Here is an 18797-nt window from a genome sequence, read left to right as displayed (position 1 = left end):
ATGTTAGATATGATAAAACATATATTAGATTCATATAAACATTATTAATTATTATTTAATAATAAATTTCTTTTAGAGTTAATAATAATTTTATTTTCTAAGACACAATACAATCCTTGCAGCAAATAAAAAATTATTAAGCGAGAATATATAAAGATTTTTAGCAATAATTGTTTAAATTAAAGAATTGACATTCTTGTCACTTGAAATCACTCATTTTTAGATATCTCAACTTAAAAAGATAAAAAAATTAGTTTATTAACATAAAAAAAAATATAATTACATTTCCATGTGTATAATTGTTATTACATATGTTTCAACATAAACAAAATTAAAGCTATTGTTTGTTTACAATTTAAATATATATCTAATTATATATGTGTAATATATAGATATAATAATAATATATATATGTATTAATCTTATTATATGATAATAATAATGATGATAGAGTTCTTTACAGAGGTAGGATATATAAATATTTTATTTTCGCGCTGTAGAAAAATTATAGCTACAAGTCTCAAATCTATAATAATGTCAATATATAATTCGTGCACAAGGGCGTATTAAGTTAATAATCTAAGGAAAGAATCACTAATAAATTGTATAGAAAAATAATACAAAGAAAAAAAAATACTGTGCAGATATAATACACTCTCCTGTCTAACTCTCTCAAACTTCATGGTCAATTAAATACGCATCCTTCCTGAAGGAATAACGTGGTGGATTGTGACAAGGCAACAACCAAAATATAGGATGACTCTTGCCACACACTTGGGACAAAAGTGTAAATGTCCGTGGTGTACTCTTATTGTGATAGCGCTGTTGTATACCTTGTACTCGTTCCACAGCAGTTTCATCGCCTAGAATTGCTTGAAACTGATCCACCAGAATTGCTATGACAAACATACCAAACAATGCGGACTCCAAAACTAATATCACACAATGTAAACTGCAATACATATCAATATATGAGCTTTCCAATTTTCATAGAGCATCTCGGTAAGTATACAGGTACGTACATGCGATTTTGCTTGATTGCAATATCATTATTGCACTGTGGGCAGTCATAAATCCATGACACAATAACTAAAATAATAGCATATATAGCTAATGCACCAACATATACCAGAAACTGTATGAAGTATTTTTGATTCCTCTCGCCGACACAATTATTGATCCTTAAAAATTCAATTATATTAAAATTTATTTATTACTCAATAACATATAAATCTTATCTAATACATATTGTAATGGAAATTAATATTTGTAAGGACTGTATTAATATTGCTATTGCATAAATCTTTATATATTATTATTCCATCACAGAAGTTCATGGTTACCATGGACAATGATGATCCATTCTCCTGATACAACGTTTGCAAATTCTACAGTGATGGGCTCTAGGTGGCCTATATGTTTCACATCTAGTGCATACTGTCCAATCATCCTTTTCATCGCCTTCATGATCATCATTATCTCCAGAAGCATGAATATCAGAAAAGTCCATTCTATTTTGCGGTAAAGGTACTATACCAGGATCGCTACAGACAGCTTTCAAATGTGCCATCATTAAAAGAAGTACAACAGTGTTGAATGCTACTACATGGAATGGGCCCCATAAGCTAGAAGAGAATAAAATAATGTTATGTTAAAAATAATACCTAAATCTAGATAAAAGGTCTAAAAAAAGTGTTACATTTATACTACACAAGTCTAGGAAGTATACTTCCTAGACTTCCTATAATGTTTTAATAGATCTGATTTAATTATTTTTAATTAAAGAAAGAAATATATAAAGTATATTACTTAGATACTTTTAATAGAATTATTATATATTTTTTTTTAGCATTTAAATATTTTTTTTCAATTCATAATATTAACAATTTGTATAAAATCTTGGCGATAAGATTTTCAAATTATTCAAATATTTTATATTAATTTATATTTTATTAAGCCAAATTTAAGGATGTGTTACATAAAGTATGATATAATATGATTGTTTCAAGATATTTAAATGTTAATTTTCTCTCTCTTTCTCTCTCTCTCTCTCTCTCGCTCTTGTCATGAAACTATACGAACCTGTCTTGCATAGTATGCAACACGATCCATCGTACCACAACATAATCGGCGTAAAACACTGCTATATAGGTGACGATGATGCATATGATGCCACAGGGATCTCTGACGAACATTTTTCGTTTTCACTAACGGCAAGTATCTCACCCGGTGCTTAATAATATCGCAGTTCCTCATCACGGTACACACACGTCTCATGTCATCCGTTTACTGACGAACGGCTGCATATTATATATATTAATCGTCCGTCATTAATTCAGACATCCATCAACGTTGAACGACGTATATAACGCATAATCGTCGCGTTTGACGATTTTAACGTAAAATATGGTATAGCAGTCTTGCTATTCGAGTTTTATTTGGCTTTGATCCTCCATGGAGAGAGGGACCGATTGGAAAGCCGATCTGTCAAACAGCACCAGCTCCGATCTCCCTCCGATGCAGCGGAACAGCTGTGATAGAGACTTGAGCGAGAGTCTAATTCACCATTTTTGTAGCCAACCTTATCGAGGCGCATTACCTTTACATTGCAAAAGGAGTTAAAGCCCGTATCAGACTACTCATTTAAGATTAAAGATTGGAATTTACTAATCAAAATAAAAGATACTAATATTTCTTTTTTTTGATTGGTCAAATTTCAATCTTCAATCTCAATCTTTAATGCATACTAGTTTATAGTGATACAAGCTTTAGCGTAAAATTCGATGAATCGTTATATAATAATTGAGAAGCGTTATTAGATTAGAATCGAGATAATTGTAATCCTCTTTATCAGTTTTATCAATAATGAAATAAATCGTGCAAATGATATATAGAATTTTATTCATATTGTTCCTACTGATGGTTCACATTATTGCGCAATTAGTTGTCAACTCGACTGTTTTGTCAAACAAAGCTTTTTTTTCGCATCTTTCGTATTTTCTCGATTATTATATAATCAGCAACGTTTTTTAAATCAGCTATACGTTCTACGAGATTCTTTAGAGTATAAAGATATGATTCCTTGTCAAATTTTTGACAGTCGCAAAAATGAATACAATTCAAGACCGCTGTACACGATTTTTACCAATTATTTGAATATTTTGCGATAAAAATATTATATAATTTTATGAAAAAAATATTTCAATCTTTATATCATTTGTTTTCTCTCATATTTTCTATTTCTTCCAAATGATATGGATCTAAACGATATCATCAAAGATTATGTTATTTAAGATCATATGATCCTTATGCTCTACTGCGCAATCTGCGCATGCGTAAAAAAATTACTCCGTTTCACATTGACCACAAAAGCAAGAATGAAACGAGAGAGGATAGAGATGACTTTGTATTCTTGGAGCTCACGCGTGACTTTGCATGATTTTTATATTACTCGGCTATAGCAAATGTGTGATAAATGAGAAAAATGGGAACCGATAAAAAGTGGTTTCACCGCAAATTAAAATGCGCGAGTCAAGCGGAGATATTGCGAGCACATCAACGGGATGATGATTTCGTGAAACATCTGAGACAGAAACTATCCGAGATACTGCAAAATGTTGGAGTACATAGAACGTTATTTCAATGCATTCAGTCTGACATTCCGCTCAAATTAGTGTACTTTGTTTTCACATCGGGAATGGGAAATCAAACATTGGGCGAGGAATATACCGGCATAGTACAGACTAATCTAGAGGCGCGCAAAGTACCGACATTAACTGTACGTTTCAATGAGAAAGTTTATCGTGATGTATCTTCTGTGAAGAATTTTAATTAAATTCCATATTCTATCTCTTAAGGTCAGAATATTGGCTGCAATTATGGAATGCCTCGGAGAGAAAATGTTACTCAAATTGTTAGGCCAATGTCAAGCGTACGTGAATCATCCACATAGCCAGTTGACACCAACAGCGATAACATTTTTTAATACTTTCTTGTCCAAATTACGTACAATGATACCTATAATCGTGCTATTTCACAAAGGAATCTTTTATATATATGGTAGATACTATAGTCTGGGTAGAAGAATTGCAGGATTAGATTATACAAAGGTAAACTTTAAAAGTTTGCAATATCATAATTTTATTATTCTTATCCCTATGGAATATAATTTAAAGGTATATGGACCTCGACCAGTCGATACTATCAGCTGGGGATTAAGGCTATTAGGAATTGCTACTTTAATTCAATGTGTACTAAGAACTTGGCAATGTAGCATGAAGCAAGACACTACAATCATAAATGTATCTAATACAAAATATATTAGTCACAGTTGTCAATTATGCCTCGAAGCAACAGCAACAACTGCAACATTATGTGGTCATTTGTTTTGTTGGACTTGTCTCAGTGAATGGTTACGTGTCAAACCACAATGTCCATATTGCAGAGAATATGTTCCACCATCAAGAATTATACATATAATGAATCTATAATTTTCTGTGATAATTAATTATATTTTTTGAATATATATACAATGTAAAAAAAACCAACTATACCTTTCATAATTCTTTTTTAAATGAAGTCTTAAAATAAATGCATTTTTTTCTTAAAAATGAAATAAGTTTATTTTAAGAAGTCAGTTTTACTTATCTTTCTTTTTAGAAGATTTGTTATGATATATAAAACATATTTAAAAATTCTTTTGTTAATCTAAATGTTTTGTGCAAAGTTTAGATATTGATGACCAATTAATAAAAATTAATACTAACTCTATATGGAAAGAGAGAGAGAGAGAGAGAGAGAGAGAGAGAGAGAGATAAAATTCTGTTAATATATTCCATGTAGACATATACAAAAATATTGAGTTTATTCTATTATTAGCATACATCATGTTATTCATATTTTTGAGAAAACAATAATGTACAATTGTCTCATTTTCGTGTTATAAATTTTAGTTTATAAAATCGTCAATTGAACATAAGTTTTATTAACAAGATAGTCAATTTTCTCTATTCTAAGTTCTCTTAATATTAAATCAATTACTTTTTTTTTTGCATTAACATTTCAATTACAAATCTAAGTATTAGCTTACTATGTTAGATTAAAAAAGTGAATAAAAACAAAGTGTATATTTTCTCATTTGTCTATTAGAAAAAGAGTGAAAGATTAAATATGAAATTGAGATTGATCTAATATCTGAAGTAATTTTAGAATAAAGAAAATCGACTGTAAATTTACATTCTTAAAAAGTTAACAATATTTCAGTCATTAGGATGTGCGTTGGGTTGAAGTCATTCCAACAATATTTCCAAGATATTGGCCAATGCCACTTGCCTCGTCCTTCAATCGAAATCCATGAGGTCCATAGGCTTTACAAAATATATTTCGGAGACAACGCAATCGTTCTTTACGTCTAAAATAAAATATTTTAATGCAATTCATATATTACAAAAAAAAATTAACACAATCAAAAATTTATATTGAAAACTCACTGTATGGATGATACATAAGCAGTAACTTCATCATCATTTGTGTTCACATTTCCTATTAATGTACGTGGAGTTGTGCAAGCTGCACATGAAGGCTTACAATCTAAACCAGGAATTAATACATTGTCCATACAAGCAGCATTAATAGACGTGGAACCACATAGACTACCTGTCCCTGTTACCAGTTGCCACGAGTCGCCTGAAGATGTTGAATCGTTTCGTTGTCGTATCCGTCGAGTATTATGCGGAATAGGAACCCCAATCGGAGATGTACGATTCGCGGACAAAGATAAACGCGATCCTTGAATGATACCATCTTCTTTATTAGGAGACACATTAAGTGTCCCAGATGTAATAGTCCTATAATAAATATAGATATGTATAAAAGTTTCGGAATATCGGGTAATACTTAACAAATATTATATATTTTAATATTTCGCAATAATACTTAAAACTAAATAATTAAAATAATTACACATTATTTCGAGAATCATCTTGACTATCCAAATTATCGAAAAATACAGCTGTTGATTCACCATCTTCACTATTTTGTTCGATAGAACTAGATGAACTGAAATTAGGAGCTGAGATAAGTTCAAACGATTCGGCATTTATCGTGATATTTTCCGATTGTGACTCGCTAGGCCTCGTTTTTCTCTCGTAATGTTTGTGTATACTGAAGTGTTCAGTTTCAATATATTTTAAGAAATCAAAGCAAAAGAAGAATATCTCTTCTCCTTTATTTAGTCGATCTGCTAAATCATGTCCAAAAAGCAACCAATCATAGGCAATAGTATAATAAAGTAATTGATACGAATTTAACGTCTTATGAATTACCCCATCAGCCCACAAACTAATTCTCAATAATGAAATAAATAACGGTGTACGGTCCCAACCTATAAATAATATATTAATTTTATTAGAAAATATTTTTAGAAATTTTAATAGGAAAGATATATATATATATATATATATATATATATATATATACATATAATATATATATATACATATAATATATATACATATAATATATATATAATATATATATATAATATATATATATAATATATATACATATAATATATATATATATATATATATATATATTATACTATATATTGTGTATTCTATATCTGTACCTGAGATGCAGTGAATCAATATCCCTTTACTACTTTCGCTTAAATATCTTAGTATTAATCTTAAATAGTTCTGTGTTAATTTGACTAGATCCCATTCTGTATATCTATCCCAGTTGATTCGTAATTGACTGGAGGCGAAGTCATCAGGTACATTGATCGGTGCGTCCACGTAATTCTGACACCAGTCAAATACCAAGCCCTTTGATCGATAATCTTGGTCTCTAAATTCCTTGAAGAATTCACATCCAGGATATGGCAGTGAAATGAGGTTAAAGTCGCTGTATCTTCTCTCTTGGTCTACCTTCTCCGATGAAGTTACGCTGAGTACCGAACAAAAGAGCTCTGTTTAAGGGCCTCTAAAAGTGGATTCATAGAATAAAACAGACTGCTCAGGCTAAGAACTATTATTATGAAACTTTACTGTGTTTGCAAAGATGGTCATCTTCTTTATTGGAATAGTTATTGTCTATTGTGTATGCAGTTCTCTTCTCAAAACTATAATGTTTCATCCTAAATATTATTATTACAAAGTGTAATGTTAATTAGATCCATCTTTTAATTATTTAGTAAAATAGTCTTAATATGTAGAGCCGTCTTTCTTTTGCTTTTATTATACAGAATTTATATTTCTTTCAAACTATAATATTTATATTACTATTTTTTTGCATTTAGTAAACAAAGTTTTATAATAATTTTGTTTTTCTTCTCCCTCCAATCATTTGTTTTTTGAGATACACAAAATAAAAAATTAAAAAAAAATAAAAAACTAAAAAAAAATGGAAAAAAGAGTAGAAAGATATGTTAGTAGCATCCTTACGTCATTCCATATTTGACCTTCTTCTTCTCAACCATGAAATCAATGATGGTTCCTACATTAAGATTCTTCAAGAGTTCTATATCATAAAATCTAAATTTATTTTTCATGTCAATAATTGATTCTTCCATAATTCCCTTTGCATCTTGCATTAGACTTTTGTCTTCCAATGGAATTGCTGATGTAGAACTGATACTGCTGCTAGCTAGACTAGATAAGAAATCTAATCCAGCTCTACCAAACATTTCTGGACTACTGGCTAACGTTGCAGATCTGCATACGTGCCTACCCTTATAAAGTATCACTGGCACGGGAAATCTTGAACGACATCTGGCGAATCTCGACTTTATTATCATTTTCTGGAGATTATTCCTTAAATATATAGATTCAGGTATGCTTTCTCGAATGTGTGGCGCTGGCAGTGGTGAATCACATTTTTTTGAACTTCGTATTTTATCATGCTCCAATATTATAAGATATCTAGGATAATGTCCACAAAGGCTACCTTCGTTGTTGTCTATTATGTAATATTCATAATCAAAAGATGTGAGCAGCATACATCTTTGCATAATTTCTTGAGTCTGTAAAAACATATATCATTAATCCCACAAAAAGTTTAATAGTACTAGCATACACAATTGTAGAATATTAAAGAACAATTACTTTAACATCTGCATCCTTGGTCTTATAGGTGTTTTTTGCAAAATATGTAATAAGATCTTCTAAAGTATTTATATTAATTTCAGTCATGATTTTTCGCAGCTAGATGCGTTCTCCAACTTGTTGTAGAAATATCTTTGAAAAATCTTCCCAAGGAGGCACTAATTAACTTTTTGCAATTGTTATTATCAAACTCATGAGACATTAGTTATTTATTAGCCAATATTACATGGCAAAAACATAACACAAACACAAACACTATACTTAAGGTATACAGACATTGCAAATACAAAGTTTGCATACACGGCATTGCAAATTGACACACATCAAATCTTTCTCGCCACAATTCATCTTCAAATGTTGATGACACAATCTTTTAATATGTATGTATATAATGAAATATTATTTTTGTAGACATGTTAATAGTTTTAATTGTATATGTATATTTTATTATATAAAATTTTCTTCGAGAAAATGTTTTCTACTATAAATATATATGACCATCACTTCATATTTACTGGCAAAATGGAATCGACTTGTAATTATCTAAACAATGCAAAAATTTTCAAAAAACACTCACATATACATATACATGTATCATATATATGTATCTATATGTATGTATGTATGTATGTGTATATATGAAACTTGCTCGCTCATGTCATTCGATTAGCGAATAACATGAAAAGTCAAATATTTCTAAAATTCCGTTATTGACTCTCCTTAAGTCTCTTTAACTTAATACTCTTATAATGCAAGAGAAAATGCGTGAAAAACTGAAGAGTAATCGAAATTTTTTTCTCTACAATCAAAATTCATGAACTTTGTAACGGTTTTTTTTATTAATCATGAGAAACCGAAAGAACAATAGCGAGACATAAATTATTCGCGCAGAGAAAAACGTGTGTAATCTGTCGATACTGCCGCGTGTCATTCAAAAGCATGCATCACATTGTTCTCTTCGCACACAACGTAAGGATGAAAACTATGAATAACACTGGTAGAATTATTATACAACCTTGTGTCTTTGTAATAATGGTGAGACGTATTTTTAGAATTTCGCGTTTTCAGAGATTCGACGCGAGTGTCTATTTCCTTTTCTCCCTCCTCCGAAAATATTTGAAACTGAATTCAAAATATGGGAAAAGATGCGGTACTTTCGTTGAGAAGAAACGACGGTCTTTATTTACGTACTTTCGGCAAGGGTGAATTTTACTGCGGTATTTATTACAAGCGGTATTCACACACATGCGGTGTTAGGCATTATATCTCGCGACTCGCGATCACGTTTTCGTATCGTAATGATATTGCGAGGTTACTGCCGAGAGAGATCTGGCGAGACGCACGCGTCGCGCCTTTCCCCCTTTTTTTTCCCAACCCTTCCCATCCCTCACGCCTCACGATCATCACGACATTGGTGTTTTCCGCATATGGAATTCCAGTAGATTCACTCTACGGTTATATTCCATTATTACAAATAAATGACAATATAATGTTCGAAAAGACAAAAAATTATTTTTTTATTGAACTCTCGGCTAATATCGATAATACCGCTATTCGATAAGTAATCGAGGGAGCATGCGAGTATCGAACTGGAGCTCGAGATGACGCCACGCGCCCAGCTGATCGGCGGCGCGCATGCGCGCCGCTCCTGACGCGACGTACTATGGACCAGCGGAATCGAACCGACATTGGGATATTGAGAAACGCGGATCCGCGGCCGCGGCTCCTCGCAATATGGCGAGCGTACAATGAGGGGCTGTCGCGTCGTGCGTGCCTCGTCGGCGATGTCTCGCGAGTTACAGTGACGTGATCACGTATACGCGCGATCGTTGTCGTAATATGGTGTCTCGTGACTCATCGTGGCGCGTCGTAAATCGGCGACGCGCGTCTTTCTCGTGAAACTGCGCGGGGGTCGAACGGACGACGTTTCCCGGACGTGGGGTGGAAACCCGCGAGCGTTAGCGTTTTCGCGTCATATATACGACAAGAGTGCGAGGGATCCGCGCGCGCGCGCGCGCGCGGTCGCGATCGGTGAAAGTAAACAAATAGTCATGAGCGCGATTCTCGATGGCGAGGCGGCGGCGTCGCCGCCGGGCGCTCTCTTGGATCCGGACGTCGAGAGCATCCTCGAGGAGAAGAATCAGCTCATCAGCCGTCAGTACGTCGAGATCGAGAGGCTGCAGCGGGAACTCGCCGAGGTCGTCGGCGAACGGGACGCCCTGCTCTGCGAGGTGTCAAAATTCAAGTTCGAGCGCGAGATGACCGATCTCAAGCGTCTGCACGATGACAGGTATGTGCGTCTGCTTCGTTGCCTTCCTTTCTTTAATCCTTTGCTTTGCGAAAGGAGATCTCGATGATCGAGATTGAAATCTCTCGATCATATTCGAATATACAGATATGTTTTTTCTTCTCCGATCTTAGTAGTTTGCAGCAATTTTTCTCCTCACTCTTTTTCTTTTCCCCTATAACGCGTTTATGTACATTTTTTTTTTTATTCCGAACGCGCGGATGTGATACAATTTCGCAGCTGCGAGAGGAACAATAGATTCGATTGCGATGAAATTAATTTACCGGCGAAAGTAGCCTCCATATTTTTTTTTCACATTAATCTTTCACGTTAATCTTCATTCGCGTTTTGTGTGCCACCGCCTTTTACATCTGAACAATATAAATTATGTAGCGCGCGAATTTTTTGTCAGATAGAGAAAAAAAAAATACGATTCTTCACAAAAGCGAGATCTATTCTCATTCAGTTGCATTCTTTTAAACTTACGCTATTTAAAATTAGATTAGTGATATAAAATGAGATAAAAAGATAAATCAAAATGTAATGGAAAATTTTTTGTTCGTTTGTTGAACGTAAGGTATTGGATATATAGAAAATGTAAATTTTTAAATCGTGCTTTTCAAGCAGAAGAAGGAGGTGTAAGGCAGGCGCAGAAATTGCATCTAAAAAGGGCGGTTCCACACGCATCCTTTTCCCGCGCGTTTTTTCTACGAATGTCTGCGCCGATTTATTCGCGATTTGCCCTCGCACTTACGTGTTCCATCGTTGTTTATTTCCCAGTTTTCACGTACATCCACCCTAGTTAGAGTGTCTACCGTAAATTGCGTCAGGAGGGTGGTTCACCCTTCCTGCGAGTCCGCAGGACGTCACGTTGCTCTCCTCCATCCCACTCTCCTCCGTTCCTCTCTCTGTGCCCTCAGAAAAAGCCATCAAATATCAATCACCGCGAGATTGATATTGCAGCAGCGAGCGTGCGATCGCGTTTTCGTACAAATTCTCTGCCAGCTATATCATGATGCGAATGAGTTGACATGATATCGGAGGGCGCGATTCGCGTAATGAAACGCGATATGCGCCTCGTTAGATTGACTTTTTATTTGGCAATGTTGCTGCTTCTGGCCATTAATCAAATTCTGATCGATTCTGCTAAGCATCGTAAGCCGTCATAGCACAGGCAATTTTTTTTTGACGGTCAAAAATACGGTTAAAAGATATGAATTAGTCCAAAAAGTTGAAATGAAATAAATTGAAAATATCTTTTTTATTATATTTTTAATTATTTTTACAGCTTTCTCGCATTTCTGTTGATCAAAAGTTTCAGCTTCAATTTTATTTCTGCTAAATAAAGGATTAGTTTTTTTTCGATTATTTGTTGTTGCTTTAATATGCGAGATTAATACGTTTAATAATTATTTGCCTTTCAATAATAGCTAATTCCGTGACGATCCTTTCTTATCGGAAATGTCGAGGAAGATTATCATCATGTGAGATTTTTTTTAATATTATATATCGTATATCTCTAGATAAGTTTTAAATTACAATGTTATCAAAGTGATGTTTATTCGACATTAATCGAAGTATTTTTTTTTTCATTCATCTTCTCTCTCTTCAAGTTCCCAGTTTGTCTCATTTTCAAGTTTCTACTCAATCACTCGAGAACTATACATGCTTCTGACATTTTGCTAGGAAAAAATTAATTTTAATTGTGGCCACGGATATTATAAAGAATGAAACACGTGCCTGATAATTTTACGCTTTACATTCGCTCATCGTTTTATGAATATGGGAATCATCGGCGTCGATGAGTAGCCGCGATGATTCGTCGCCCCGTTAAGTTTAGCCGCGTGTTTTATTTCATTGTCGTTTGTATATTGACATTTTCCTAGTGAATGTTTAATATGCTGTCGCGCGTACGACACCGTGACGATAATGCGTGTTATTAAAGCGAACATGAAACAGAACGACGTGTTCGCTGCTATCAATGTTGCAAGCGCATACAACAGACAAATTGATAATCTATGACAGACGGGAGAAGGGAGGGAGGAAGGTACCTTGTGTCATCAAATTACAGATAGAGACTCCGCTAACCGCCCAGTTGATAATGCGATAGTATGTGGACGCGAAATGTCGCGTATTAGATATAATTTAGTTCCACGTAGAGTTTATCTTCTATTCTTTGTGCACATTGTGAAATCAAATGTGACGGTAAAAAACGGAAATTTTATATACGATTGGATTATTGATGGAACAGAACACTAAATTGTGATAAAAATTGTCGATAGAAAAATTTAAGTTAATTTGCAATGGCTTATCTTCGCATCTTTTAATCCTCCAAACTCTTGATTTTCAGAAAAAAATCCGATTTAAAATCTATCATCAGAAATCATCTGACATAAATAATCTTACAAATATTACAAATAACTTAATAGAGAAATTATTATGTTACTTTTCACGTATTAGAAAATAAAAAATAATATTTTTTTTTTTATTAAGTTTTGCGATTAATATATATTTTCTTCATTCTATGGATGTCATGCTTAATTTAATCGCACATTTATAAAATCTTATATCTTAATAAGGATAACTCGAATGCGTACGGGTCGCGCTCCGTAAGCGTTGTATTCCCCTAATGCATTGTCGTGAGAATATACATGTAGGGAGCAATAGACACACAACAAGACCCGGTAAAGTAATCACACACGTATCGTCCATCTGGAAGAGAATAAGCGCACGACGCGTATAAGACGTTCCCACAAGATAGTCTCTAGGAATAACCGTGATACGTTACGCACTGCGTATGCTGTAATAATAATTAACAATTATATCGGATGCTTTGTAATTCCTCGTGGCTTTCCTGTCATCAATCTTTGCTCTGACAGTTTGCGGATACATAATTTTTCCTTTCATATACTTTTCCTGGTTCGATATCATAGATAAAAATTTTTTTTTTTTAATTTTTACCGCGAACTAGAAAGATTTAAATATATATATTTTGCGGCAATTTGTTTAAAAATCTTTTCGAAAGCATTCGATATTATTTTCATATTTTACGAAATATTTTTACATTTTATATTATATAATATTTATAATATATTTTTGAAAATATATTATATTATATATATTAATATATTAAATTATATATATAAATGTATATTACATATATTAAATTCTTTTTAATTTTATATATATATATATATATATATATATATATATATAATATTTTTGTAAGTGTTGTATAAATATTATATTTTAAATATTATATATTTATAATATATATTTGAAAATATATATATATTAAATTCTTTATATAAATATATTTTTTTTTTATTACTATTGCAACGATACATGGTCTCTCAGCTGACAGATTAGTTTGTACGGGTTTTAAAAAGGGAAAATCAGACACGTAAATATAAGTGCTTAGTAATCGTGGCGGTAAAAAAAGAGATCTTTGAGACTGTCCGAAGCAGTGACCTTGAAGCATCCTATTGACCTGCTAGGAGATCTCTTTTTCGCTTTGAATCCGTCCAACTTTTTACGCTCGTGATTTAATACATCTTGGTTGCAGAGAACCGGTCTTTCCTGCCCCCGAACTTCGAAAACTTTTCATGTGTGTGTGTGTGTGTGTGTGCGTGTGTGCGTGTGAGCTCTTTATCTCGCGCTCCCAATTGTGTATATCGTATATCACGGGACGTGCGCGAAACTACTGCTACTCGCAAAATGCTAATCGAGCAAACACGTGTGTGACGCAAATGACGCGCTTGATTTATTCCCGGATTGTGTCGGCGCATTTCAGGACCACCTGAGAGGAGCGAGAGACCATTTCTTTTTTTAAAAAAAGCACAGCTTTGCGTAGTATTTCGTCTGTAAAAAAAAAAGCATCGCGAATATTCGATTGCAACGAGAATATTATATTGCGACGAGGTCGACCGGTCATGCCAAAAATATTCTGCCCATAATTGCGGTTGCCCTCTCGTATATACGATTTGGAGGTGTTGGGCGATATTTGACACAGATTGCACAGTACTCGCTCTCGCAATGTGCCTATTGTTTCCAGCAATTTATTACGCTTGACGTTAAAAGTATCATTCAAATTTTAGATTTTTATCATTGCGTTCTCAACTGAAATTCCCATTCTTCCTCCGCATATGTTTTTTTGATAAGTAATCAATTTCTAACACATCTCATTGTATTTCTCGCCTCTTATTTTTAACTTTATCAGCTGCGCAAACAGTTTTCTCGAGCAAGTCTTCCCTTTTGACGTCAATTCTCTTATCAAGGTTGAAATTCATCAAAGTAAACATCAAATAAAAAGACGGTGCGATTTCTGTAAATTTGCTATATTCTCGCGAAAAAAACCAAGATGTTATAAATAATAGAATAATTATTTTTTTCATTCGAATAATCTGAGTATTTTTTTTTTGTGAAAGTATAATGTGATGAGCAGACATTCGTAAACGTTAACAGATTATAATTAAAACTGTTTAGTTAATTTTATGGAGATTATGCACAAAGATGAAAGAAATAATTTAAATGCCGAAAAATTATTAACACAAATAAAGAGACACGAGTGACTCATCTGTTTTTCGAGCATGCGATGAGAGTATGCCTTAGAGTTTCTCGAGGATGTTTCTTACACGCTTTTTCGGTTAATTTTATGTATTTCGCGACAAATCGGTTGCGACGAATACTCGTCGAGTGTTTCCTCGTCTATAACGAGAGAATCGACACGGTCACGGCTTGAGAAGACATAATACTTGGTCGAAAAGAGATTTATGTTTCGAAGAAGTGGCCGCGAACGTTCGCTGTTCCAACAACGCTCGCCGTCTCTTCTCTTACATCTGGTACGAACATGTTAAAAACGGGGCTCTCGTACGACACGCTCACACACTCGAGCTTACTAAACGGCGACAAGAGTTTCCCTCTAGTTCTTCACACAGTGTCCCCTATATAAGCAATCGTAGATTTTTCTAGAACGAGGGAACGATCTCTCTTCCTCTCTCTCTCTCTCTCTCCTTTACTCGCGCGCCGACAATTGTCGCTGCAAGTTTCGTGGATGCTTTAATTTCTGCAATTACTTTAATTATATCAAATCATTTTAATTACGTACGTGATCGGTTTAACTAGACGCTCTGAAAGTATCCAACGCATATACGACCGTAAGATTGCGCTTAAGGTCATGCGATTTTTTTCGTCTCGCGCACACAGTGCTGATTGCATCCTACGATAGCTATTTTGCCTTGCTTGCTCTTTTTGTCTCCATTGAGTAACATTTAAACGTCGATTGACTCTTGATCGCCTTTATCGGATGTAGGCAAGGCTTTCACGACGGTTCCAAAGTGCAATTTTGATCTTCCAATGAAACGATTAGTTGCGCTCGTTGCGTGACTAATTGATGTCGGTTAGCATCGATGGTCGCGAAATCGCTAATCAACATATAAATACGCGTAAAAAAAATACTAATATATATATATATATATATATATATATATATATATATATATATATATAGAGAGAGAGAGAGAGAATGCGCGAAAATATTTTTATTATCATCGCCTGGTGAGAGGATTGCATTTCTCTCTTTCTCTCTCTCTCTTTCTCTCTCTTTTTTTTCTCTCTTCCTCGTTCATTTATTCTCACTCATTCGGACAACGACGAAAATAGTTTATTTTCTCGTGGACCACTGCAAAGAGAACTTTGGATTCTCTAGAACTTTTAATTCTACTTCTCTCTCGCGTTACCGCACGCGACAAGATATATTTTCCTTAATTGAAATCAGTCATTTGCGAGAATTGCGAAGCGTCAAATACAACAGTATTGTTTATTTTGTTTTTAAAATCCTTTTAATTTAATTGCCAAATGTGTTTTTTTTTTCTACGTCCAGCTAATTCATTATGATTGACGATTTAAAAACAATTTATATATGTAAAATTAGTTTCTCCATTGTAAAAAGATTTGATTTTATTCGGAATTGTATTGCGAATTTAATTCACAATTTCTTTCCGGGAATTTCTGTTTTTTCAATTAACATTTTTAACGACGAAGATTCGAATCGTACAAACAGACGTAACTAGACTAAACAAGCTACGTACGCGATTCGTATTCAATACGAATACGGGGTCGGACGAAAAGAAATCGATTTAACGAGAAATTGGAAATTCTTTTCGCGCGTCTAGTAGCCGGCGTGGTAAATCGCATTACCGGATAAAGTAGGTTTGGCATTTCGGCCAAGGTTGTCGCTCGCGGTAACGGAGCGTCACTGCCGCTACTGTCATTACCTTGTATCCTCACAAGGTACTCACAATCAGCAGCTCAGAATATATGTGTGTACGAAATTGTTGCCTTGTAGCTATCCAATGCTCAGCGATTATTTAAAAATAAATATGCCGCTGTGAATGAATAAATTGAAAGTTCAAGGGAAATCTGTTCCCGTTTCAGTAAAATTTTCCATATGCTGGAGATCTTACTATTTATATCTAAACGGATCGGATGTCGGAGTCTGGAGAGAAAGAGATCTCTATGGACTCTCCGCCGATTCACTTATGCGCTTCTATAGATAGCCGGTAGACCACACGGACTAGAGTTTAAAATCTAAAAAGCTTCTTCCCCAGTCTACCACTACTTTTGAACTCTTCTAGGGCTCTCTTTGTGTCTTAGACTAGATGAAAGAATAGCGCGGTCTGCATAGATAAAGCACGCGTGCATCGATCGGAAACGTCTTTGCGGAAAGAAGCTCGATAAACGGAAGCGGGTTTCTACAAGAATCGACGTATGAAGGACTAAAAATGCAAAATACACACACGGAACCGACGCGCCGCGGTTATTTGACACGTGCACAGAATTTTTACGTCATCGCTTATCTCCCCTCTCCTCTCCCTTTTCCCTGCATTTCTCAAGGTATCTCCGCGTATCGAGGTGACGTTTAAGGAGTTATATCATCGTGCAATGTTGCTCACGGGCGAAAATAGCGATTGACAATCGGTATAGAAAAATCATATAGAAAAAACGATGTAGAAATGGATCGTTTTATATATTTTATAGATTTTTCCATCGTCTGACTACAATGTCTTGAATCTCTCGGCGACGACTGTCTGAGATGGACGGTGATTTAAATATGGAAATGGGGTACGATATATAACTTCGACCCGCCTTTCTGCGATTAAATCACATACAGATGTCTGTATAATATATTATAATATAAGACAGAATCTTAATGTCAGATTGTGAGACTCTTCGCGGAAACATATGTATTATATTATATTTATTCAAAATACGCTATAAAGAATTAATTATACGAATAAATATACACATATCTTTTGATAGACAAATATATGTATAAATATATGTATATTATATAAGAATATAAAAAAATAATATTCTTATATTTTTATTTTGCTATCTGCAAATGCTTTTTTTTTCCTATTCTTTATAATTATTATATTAAATACTTAACAGTATATAATGTTTCTCTACAGTGATTTTTTTTTCGCGTCCATTGTGAGACGCTACTTTGTAGTATAAATTCTTTACACTTTGCGTGTAGGGAGAATCACGGTGAAGCACAGCGAGCTTAATCACGTTACTTTTATTCCATGCTACCAGTTTTCATGCCGCTCACCAAGGTGGGGCACATAGGGTTGGGTTAACAGCTCGGCGCGTTGCGGTCTAAATGGATCGCGGTCTCTCAAAGCTGCCGTTCGTCTTTTGACCGAAATATTGCAACGGGGCCGACTGCTATTGATTACTGATTGAGAGTACATAGCATATTTTGGCTCGCTAGTCGAGTAGAATGTGATGCGCGCGCGCGTATCTGGAACGCTCCGGACCGAGTACGGTGATAGATGCTTCGACGACCGGTTGATAAACACTTATAAGGACACTCCATCTCTCTTTCCTAATGCAATCAACATGGAACGTGCGAAATCGTATGGCATGTGTCGATATATACCGAGCGTGTCGATATACTGGGTGTTCCGTAAATAACCGATCATATGACGACGTGTACGTATGTGTGTGTATTTTTTAACAAAAATTATATATGCTTATCGTGTAAAAGATCGTATAAAAGAATTTTTTTTTATATAAAAATTTTATTCAATGTTTTGACACATCAGATATCTCGGCGACTGCTTTTCGAGCAAGGATTCCCTTAAAAAATGAATCGGAAAATAAAATCATTTTGTTCATTTGTATCTCTGAGGAGGAAACGAGTCTAGAAGCTTTTTCTGGGAACCCGTGGCTTTCATAAGGAAGATTTTTTATTTTGGTGCATTAATCCCTCCTCCTCCTTTTCATTCTTTCTTTTTACTAGACATCCTATAACTTTACCAAGCTTCTCAAATTCGACAAGCGAGCTATTGACAACCGAAACGGTAGCGATACACGAAACTAAGAGAGACAAGTGTGAT

The 18797-nt window shown here is 34.2% G+C and overlaps 4 protein-coding genes across 11 annotated transcripts in view; 2 read left to right on the top strand and 2 right to left on the bottom strand.

The window, feature by feature from the left end:
• Nucleotides 1-233: 233 nt before the first annotated feature.
• Nucleotides 234-2612, bottom strand: LOC126859146 (palmitoyltransferase ZDHHC3). The gene is made up of 4 exons (XM_050610173.1): nucleotides 2083-2612; nucleotides 1344-1625; nucleotides 1023-1181; nucleotides 234-952 (listed from the first exon to the last, which is right to left on the bottom strand). The coding sequence occupies exons 1-4, from the start codon at nucleotides 2193-2195 to the stop codon at nucleotides 673-675; spliced, it is 834 nt and encodes a 277-aa protein (XP_050466130.1). The 5' UTR covers nucleotides 2196-2612; the 3' UTR covers nucleotides 234-672.
• A 636-nt stretch (nucleotides 2613-3248) lies between these two features.
• On the top strand, nucleotides 3249-4532 carry LOC126859135 (peroxisome biogenesis factor 10). Its single transcript, XM_050610130.1, has 3 exons — nucleotides 3249-3778; nucleotides 3858-4109; nucleotides 4176-4532. The coding sequence occupies exons 1-3, from the start codon at nucleotides 3476-3478 to the stop codon at nucleotides 4488-4490; spliced, it is 870 nt and encodes a 289-aa protein (XP_050466087.1). The 5' UTR covers nucleotides 3249-3475; the 3' UTR covers nucleotides 4491-4532.
• Nucleotides 4533-4775: 243 nt separating this feature from the next.
• On the bottom strand, nucleotides 4776-9458 carry LOC126857590 (myotubularin-related protein 14). 7 transcript variants are annotated; one of them, XM_050607747.1, is made up of 8 exons: nucleotides 9121-9458; nucleotides 8106-8648; nucleotides 7446-8023; nucleotides 6629-6948; nucleotides 5962-6382; nucleotides 5656-5846; nucleotides 5490-5589; nucleotides 4776-5410 (listed from the first exon to the last, which is right to left on the bottom strand). In XM_050607747.1, exons 2-8 carry the CDS (start codon nucleotides 8190-8192, stop codon nucleotides 5266-5268), a joined length of 1842 nt encoding a protein of 613 aa, XP_050463704.1. In that variant the 5' UTR covers nucleotides 8193-8648; nucleotides 9121-9458; the 3' UTR covers nucleotides 4776-5265. The 7 variants fall into 7 exon arrangements, with proteins under 7 accessions (XP_050463704.1, XP_050463278.1, XP_050463201.1 ...); XM_050607321.1 differs by having other exon boundaries at nucleotides 5490-5846; nucleotides 8106-8475; nucleotides 8683-9458; XM_050607244.1 differs by having other exon boundaries at nucleotides 5490-5846.
• Nucleotides 9459-9851: 393 nt separating this feature from the next.
• Nucleotides 9852-18797, top strand: part of LOC126856002 (IQ motif and SEC7 domain-containing protein 1) — a 42399-nt gene continuing 33453 nt past the window's right edge. Inside the window, exon 1 of one of the 2 annotated variants that reach the window (XM_050604191.1) lies at nucleotides 9852-10395. In XM_050604191.1, the coding sequence (XP_050460148.1) occupies nucleotides 10157-10395 (239 nt within the window). In that variant the 5' untranslated portion in view covers nucleotides 9852-10156. The remainder of the gene's footprint in view (nucleotides 10396-18797) is intronic. The other variant, XM_050605030.1, reaches the window with a different exon arrangement.

Source organism: Cataglyphis hispanica, chromosome 1, assembly GCF_021464435.1.
Source record: "Cataglyphis hispanica isolate Lineage 1 chromosome 1, ULB_Chis1_1.0, whole genome shotgun sequence".
Classification (NCBI taxonomy): domain Eukaryota; kingdom Metazoa; phylum Arthropoda; class Insecta; order Hymenoptera; family Formicidae; genus Cataglyphis; species Cataglyphis hispanica.
The sequence above is the reverse complement of the archived record's forward strand: the minus strand, read 5'-3'. Positions and strand labels throughout refer to the sequence as shown.

What these genes read in the sequence shown, in the direction of transcription:
- LOC126859146 (XM_050610173.1), bottom strand. Translation starts at nt 2,195, where the DNA reads ATGTTCGTCAGAGATCCCTGTGGCATCATATGCATCATCGTCACCTAT. An exon ending in ATGGATCATCATTGTCCATG is followed by an intron (nt 1,182 to 1,343) that starts GTAACCATGAAC and finishes TGAATTTTTAAG; the next exon opens with GATCAATAATTGTGTCGGCG. An exon ending in GCAATCAAGCAAAATCGCAT is followed by an intron (nt 953 to 1,022) that starts GTACGTACCTGT and finishes TATGTATTGCAG; the next exon opens with TTTACATTGTGTGATATTAG.
- LOC126859135 (XM_050610130.1), top strand. Translation starts at nt 3,476, where the DNA reads ATGAGAAAAATGGGAACCGATAAAAAGTGGTTTCACCGCAAATTAAAA. An exon ending in GCAAAGTACCGACATTAACT is followed by an intron (nt 3,779 to 3,857) that starts GTACGTTTCAAT and finishes CTATCTCTTAAG; the next exon opens with GTCAGAATATTGGCTGCAAT. An exon ending in CAGGATTAGATTATACAAAG is followed by an intron (nt 4,110 to 4,175) that starts GTAAACTTTAAA and finishes TATAATTTAAAG; the next exon opens with GTATATGGACCTCGACCAGT.
- LOC126857590 (XM_050607321.1), bottom strand. Translation starts at nt 8,192, where the DNA reads ATGACTGAAATTAATATAAATACTTTAGAAGATCTTATTACATATTTT. An exon ending in CCAAGGATGCAGATGTTAAA is followed by an intron (nt 8,024 to 8,105) that starts GTAATTGTTCTT and finishes ATGTTTTTACAG; the next exon opens with ACTCAAGAAATTATGCAAAG. An exon ending in ATTGATTCACTGCATCTCAG is followed by an intron (nt 6,383 to 6,628) that starts GTACAGATATAG and finishes TATTATTTATAG; the next exon opens with GTTGGGACCGTACACCGTTA.